The following is a 7,047-nucleotide window of genomic DNA, read 5'->3' as shown; positions in this document are numbered from 1 at the left end:
CCCCGCCCCCCCGGGGAGGCGGGGGCCTCGCTGTGGCGGCCGCCTCCCTCCCTGGGCACAAAGAGGGAGGGAAGGTGCTCCCGGGGCCGCGGCTGGGGGAGCACGGCGGCCCTAGGGAGCGTGGGCGCGATCGTGTCTCTGCCCCGAAGGGGATTTGAAAATTACTTAATACCTGGTTTTGTTGCAGTGAGCATATATTTTTCTTTTACCTTTTTCATTTTTTTCCTTTGTTTTTAGCGTGAACGGAAGCGGGGGGGGCGGGGAGAGGAAAAAATAATGAACTGAAGGAAGGGGAGAGGAACAAATCACTACCTTTTCATCGTGATACTAAAAGGACTTAATTAAATGTTGTGTAATATGTATGCATCAATAACAAAAATATTTCTGAACCCACGCAAGAAATCTGGCCTAAAGTATATACAGATCTGAAAATCAGGTTTTTTTGGTTCGTTAACTGTACAAGTACTTTACATAAAATGGAACTCTTCTAGCAGTGGGTTTAAAGTATTCCCTGTACTCAGAAAATCTCCTATAGCTTCGTTAGACAACTTCTCTGGAATGTGACAGATGTATGTTCATATTTATTCTCCTTGTTTCAGGATAGATACCTGGGTTAAAATTAGTGTCTTGATCACAAGACTGTGGGTTTCTTAAAAACCCAGTGTATAGTAGGGAATGATCCCTTCTTTTGAGAAATTTAAAATCAGAATCATTTAGGTTGGATAAGACCTCTAAAATCGTCAAATCCAGCCATTAACACAGCACTGCCAAGCCCACCACTAAACCCTGTCCATAAATTTACACATCTACAACATATTTTAAATACCTCCAGTGTGGTGACTCTGGGCAGTTCCCTGGGCAGCCTATTCCAATAGTTGACAAGCCTTTCCATGAAGTAATTTGTCCTAATATCCAATCTAAACCTCCCCTGGCACAATATGAGGTTATTTCCCCTTGTCACTTGTTGCTTGAGACCAACCCAGCTTCAACCTCTTTTCAGGTGGTTGTGGACAGTGATAAGGTCACCCCTGAATTTCCTTTTCTTCAGAGTAAACACCCCCAGCTCCCTCAGCTGCTCCAGACCTTTCCCCAGATCTGTTGCCTTTCTCTGGGCATGCTCCAGCACCTTCCTGTAGTGAAAGGCCCAAAACTGAGCACAGGGCTCAAGATGTGGCCTCAGCAGTGCCAATTCCAGGGGGACAATCCCTGCCTTGGTCCCAGTGGCCACACTATTGCTAACACAGCATGCCATTGGCCTTCTTGGACAAATATCTCTATATCTAAAAATTACTTGGTGTTTTTAATTATAGCTCTGAGATGATAAAATTATTTCCTGAAAATCTACTGTTCACCAAGTCCTTGCTATGTAGTTGTGAGGCAGTAGAAGCCATGAACAAGAAGGTGGCTGTGTAGGTAGAAGGGAGTGACAGAATAAAGTAGAAATGGGTGTGAGGGTGGTATATGACTAATAAATGTGAGGAGAGAGAGAACTGTCTATGGAAAAATGTCTTTATGCATAGGATCTCTGTATGTGTGAGCACTGCCATGTGGAATAAGTGCAATACTTGTGTTGGGATCCAGTGTGTGATAGCAGGACAACATCTGCCACACGACTTGTTAAAGCTGTTTAATAATCTGCATAGTGACAAATCCTGTGTGTATTCTTAATGCTTTATAGCCCTGAATGGTTCATCCATCTTATCAGATCAAGCAACTGACACCGTATAAAAAAGATCTAAAATTTAGGGAACTTCTGGAAGCCCAGAGAGCTTTAGCTCAACATGCGTTATAAATTGTTGGTCTGTTTGATAGACAGTTTGCTTTGGAAATGTGTGCTACAGTGATTTGACCAAAAAAAAAAAAAGATAAAAGCTCTATTCTTCCCTTACAAATGCTGTGTTAATTCCTAATTCCACATCATAGCAATTACAAGAGAACTGTGCTGTTAATGTTGGGGTTAACTGATACCAGCTGAGCAGCCAGACTGCTTTGATGTTGTGGATAATTTAGTGCCTTGTTAACAGAGTCATCAGAGAATGTAAGTGCAGTACATGCCAGCCTTGATAAAGTTTGACGTTTACATTCTGTTTGGTACATCGGTAAGTTTCTAAATTGTTGATAAATTCTTTCTTTCTTTCTTCCTCTCTAAGATACTACGCATATCTTCAGCAAGCTCAAGCATTTTACTCGTTTCCATTCCATCAGATGATGACTGCAGTGCCCAACATGGAAATGATGACTGAACAGCCAACTCTAGAGGGCATTCCAGAGCCAAACATTGCTCAGGAGCCTCCAAAAGGTAGCTTGACTGGGCTGTGTGAGTGAGCTGAAGTGAGAGTGATTGATTGGGAAAAAATATTGCTCTTAAATTGCTTCCTTGGACCTATTGGATTTCCTTTCCTTGATGGTCACTGCAGAAGTATTGATTAATTGCATTCTTTAAGAAACATGTTCTAACAGATAATTACAAAGACAGGAAGTAAATGCACGTGAATGTATGCACATTGTTCAGTCTCACATAATTATCTTGTTCCAAGAAAAGCAGATTTTTTTTTCAATAGGTAAATGCATTATCTTAGCTGAAGTAATGGGTTTTAGCATTGTGTTAGAGAAGGATTTTTTAAGATTCTGGCTTCAAAATACCTAATTTTTTTAACTTTCTGCAAGAGAAGTACAATATAATTTATTTGAAATATTTTTGTTTGAATGATTGCTTAGTTTGTGTAGTAATCACAGGTAGGGAATTGGTTACTAAGAATTGTTTTGTATAGTGTGGCTTATTTAAACAAAGACTAACTGTTGGAAAGTGACACTGTTCTACAGCTCAACATTATTAATGAACATTGAGAGAGAGAGAGAGAGAGAGCAGTCTCTGGGTGATCATGTCATGGCTTGTGCCTGTGCTGCCTGAATCTCTAAACTTTTAAGAGCCAGAAGATGAGAAAGCTTCAGGTGTGTTGCTTAAATTAATGAATTTTGAAGGTAAATTTACCTCTTTGCTTTGTCTCTGTGTCCATACATTTAGCTGAGTCAATTTGAATATCCACACTACAACTTGGGAAATGTACAAAAAGAGTATTTGTTGTGTGTTTCAGAAGTTAAAAAAGGGGGAAGGAAAAGAAAAGCCAAAGCAACTGAGCCAAAGCAACCCAAAAAGCCTGCTGCTAAAAAAGAAAAACCAACCAAGTCAAAAGGCAAACAAGAAAAGATCACAGATACTTTTAAAGTCAAAAGAAAAGTGGACCGTTTTAATGGTGTATCTGAAGCTGAACTTCTGACCAAGACTTTGCCTGATATTTTGACCTTTGATCTGGATATTGTGATAGTGAGTAATTAAATTTCAAGATTAGGTAGAAAAGTCTTGTATTTACTTGTTATGATTTACATTCTTTCTGCTTACTCATCTATATTGCTTATATGGCAAAATCTTGCAAGATAAAGTACATAAACTGTTTCCTGTGTGTAGAGCTGCTTTGCATTTTCTGTTAAAACTTAGTCCTAATTTCAGAGGAATCTAAGGCTCATGTTTAGTACAGATTCATGAGAGCCCATAACTCAGTGCTTTATATCCTGGAAGCTCTGCACCCTCTGAGCTGCTCTTTTGACCTTGCACATCTAAATGAGGCACTGCTGCAAAATTGTCAGGTTTTTTAAATGATGATGGAAGGTGCCATGAATACATTTTTGTTTATTAACAGTAACTTTGTGAGAATTGAATAAGCATCCTTACTGTAACTTGATTAAATTCTTGACTACAAGCCATGTTGTCATTGTAAAAATGGACTGGTATCTTTGTAGATTGGCATAAACCCTGGCCTGATGGCAGCTTACAAAGGACATCATTACCCAGGACCTGGAAACCATTTTTGTATGTTTTTGTTTTTCTTTCTTCTTTTAGCATCTGCAGAACTTTGTTAGAACTTGTGGCATTTTAATTAAACTAGTTTGGTTTTTGTTTTTCACCTGGGTTTTGGTTTGTTGTTTTTTGGGTATTTTTTTCTTCAGAGAGGGATTTTTATATGCTAAATATGAGTTCAAGACAGTGAGTTCTGTCAGAGAGGCCCAGTGAAAAGAGAAGCAATGGCAAATTTTCAAAGAAAGCTGACACATAGTATTTGCCTCACTCTTCCCCCCCAAATCCATGTTGATCACTGCTAAAATGAATCACAAAATCTAAAGCTCTGTACTGAGCTTCTAGAATAAAAGACTACTTTGCCTGATCATGATAAAGAATTCCTGTTCACTGGGGCCTTTGGAGGAGGTAAAGTAATATTGGCTATTTTAAAACTTTCTGGATAGGTCAGTAGTCTTCCCAAATTAACTGATACTTTGTTAAAATAGATTCTTCCTTTAGCATTCCAGTACTGCGGTAGTCAAGTGGAATTTTTTGGCTCTGTTTTCTTTTCCTTGGAAAAAGGTAAATGCATATCTGTCTTCCTACTTCACAGGGAAGTGTCTGTTCATGTCTGGTCTAAGTAATGAACAGCTGAACCACATGGATGACCACACCTTGCCACATAAATATGGGATTGGATTTACAAACATGGTTGAAAGGACAACACCTGGAAGCAAAGACCTCTCCAGGTAAGACAATAAAAGGAAATATCAGGCTTGTTAATGAATTAATAGTTGTGATTATAATTTTGAGTATTTTGTCTTTTAGCAAAGAGTTTCGGGAAGGAGGGCGAATTCTGATGCAGAAGCTACAAAAGTATAAACCTCGTATAGCAGCTTTTAATGGAAAATGTGAGGAACTTATACTTTTAAATTAATTTTTTTCTGCCGGTAGCTTTATCTTTTTTTCACTTACCCTATATTTTCATTTTAGGTATTTATGAAATTTTTAGTAAAGAAGTTTTTGGAATTAAAGTTAAGAACTTGGAATTTGGGCTGCAGCCACACAAAGTGCCAGATACAGAAACTGTAAGTATTGAGACTGAGAAACAAAACTAGGGCACTCCACATTGATTATTTAAAAATTAAGGAAATCTCAGGCTTTGCACACACTTAGGATTACACCAGTTTGACCGGAGTACAAGAGGTGTGAAAGGTTTTTAGTTAGAGAAAGGGGAGTAGTGCAGTTTTTGGACACATCTTTAATGCAGCTTCTTCAGCCTTGCAGACTTCTTTTGAGAAATGGTATGTTATGGTTCATAGGTTGGTGCATTCTCTGAGGACTGCGTAAAATACAAGTAACGAGTGCCTGCTTTTATGATAATTTTCATCTGATCCCCTGTGTCCAATTCCCTGGGTATTTGTATTACTGGATTTTGATACTGGCCGTGACCATGCAGTGCCACAGTGGGGGAGAAAGAACAGCAAGTCCATCCTTATGCTACTGCGCGTGACCCTTCAGCATTGCTGGATCTGGGCATGCCCAAGCTCTTCTGTCTGACTGGGTCTCCTTAAGCTGATCTGCAGTTTGAAGTTAAATTGGATGCTTAAGATAAAACAAGCAATTTGATGAAGAGTGCATTAGTCATCGAACTCTAGTGCTGGAAAATATCTCAAGAGACCAGCTACGTATCATTAATAATTGGATTGTTTAATGTGTTCTTATAAACAAGTTAAAGCAAAGGCGATTACACTGCTTGCCAAGGTAACTTATTCTAAAGCTTCATTACCTTGTCAGTTCAAAAGTTTGGATTGTTTTTCTTCTTATTTCTATCCTCAATTACTAGTACTGCAAGTTTCAGCTGCCTTTCTCTAAAGGTGGAAGTGCTGCCATTAGAGCCTGAAGAATCATTGGATAAAGTATTTGCTCCTTAGGTAGCTCTTAAGGACTTCTACAGTAGATGTATTTGTAAGAAAAATAATCCCCTTTACTGGTACTTGTTCATAAAGACTGCATGGTAATAGAAGTATTGAATACAGTTCGTTTTTCTTAAACTAACTTGATATCTTTAGTTAGGGCTGTTGGCAGAGGTAGAAACACTGAAGCTGGCTCCAACCACACTAACAACAATTTCACACCCTGGCATACATCATGCAGATGCGCTTCGCCAATAAGCTAGGCTAATTAACCTGTGCTGCTTCCCTCGCTGCTTTGGGATCTTTGCATGCTATCATGTACTCCTCTATGCCCTGGCTCAGAGCGCTGCTTGTTCAGGGAGTTTTGGAGTGTGCTCTGCTCTCTTGTAACACACATGTTGTTGCTTCTCCTGCAGCACATAAATAACTGGTGAAAATTGTGCTCACTTAGCAGCTGGTAATCAGCCCTGTCTTCAGGGCAAGACAGATGGCTGGCCAAGAAAAATGAAAACTCATTTTAGCCCCTTTCACAATCACCTCTGGCATTAGCTGAAGTTTGTACAAATAGTTAAAACAGTTAAGTTGCTCTGAATGCACTAACTATTAACTCATAGCTCGGGGATCAGTAATGCTTTTTTTCTTGGTCTTTGTCTCAAGCTCTGCTATGTTATGCCATCTTCCAGTGCAAGATGTGCTCAGTTTCCTCGGGCACAAGATAAAGTTCATTATTACATTAAGCTGAAAGACTTAAGGGATCAACTGAAAGGCATCGCACCCAACATGGAGGTCCAGGAGGTGCAGTACACATTTGACTTGCAACTTGCACAAGGTATTGTTTTTATTTTGTTAACACTTCATTAAAATGTACTGTAGTGTACAATACTAGCAGGTTCCCAAGCAGAAAGAAATAAAGAATTTTTTAATGGGTAGATGTGATTCACTAAACTGTGTGCTATAGAATTATAGATTCTGTTCTCTGTAGTACAGCCTACATTTTTTAAGGGGAGCAGGTAGAATCTTGTAGAATTTGCGTCTTTTCTGATAAAAGTCCTCTTTGATAATTTTTATTCTAAATATTAATGCTTGAGCTGTTCTGTTTGTGCAGAGGATGCTAAAAAGATGGCTGTCAAAGAAGAAAAGTATGACCCAGGCTATGAAGCAGCGTATGGAGGAGCTTACTGTGACCGTGCGCTGTATGTCACTGACCAGTGCAGCTTGTCTTCAAATGGAGCTGGTAAAGGGCTTGGGGCATTCAGTCTGCAGCCATTGCTGGGGAACAAAGAGCCTGTGGTCTTA

At 39.3% G+C, this 7,047-nt stretch overlaps 1 protein-coding gene across 1 annotated transcript in view; it reads left to right on the top strand.

Annotated features, from left to right (window-relative positions):
- Positions 1–7,047, top strand: part of TDG (thymine DNA glycosylase) — a 9,626-nt gene that overhangs the window by 404 nt on the left and 2,175 nt on the right. Inside the window, exons 2-9 of the mRNA XM_014310857.2 lie at positions 2,151–2,299; positions 3,096–3,325; positions 3,799–3,868; positions 4,449–4,584; positions 4,664–4,746; positions 4,829–4,923; positions 6,409–6,580; positions 6,857–6,992. Coding sequence (XP_014166332.2) covers positions 2,151–2,299; positions 3,096–3,325; positions 3,799–3,868; positions 4,449–4,584; positions 4,664–4,746; positions 4,829–4,923; positions 6,409–6,580; positions 6,857–6,992 — 1,071 coding nt within the window. The remainder of the gene's footprint in view (positions 1–2,150; positions 2,300–3,095; positions 3,326–3,798; positions 3,869–4,448; positions 4,585–4,663; positions 4,747–4,828; positions 4,924–6,408; positions 6,581–6,856; positions 6,993–7,047) is intronic.

The sequence above is a fragment of the Geospiza fortis genome, unplaced genomic scaffold (assembly GCF_000277835.1).
Source record: "Geospiza fortis unplaced genomic scaffold, GeoFor_1.0 scaffold650, whole genome shotgun sequence".
NCBI lineage: Eukaryota > Metazoa > Chordata > Aves > Passeriformes > Thraupidae > Geospiza > Geospiza fortis.
Note: the sequence above shows the minus strand (reverse complement) of the source record. Positions and strands in the feature narration are given on the sequence as shown.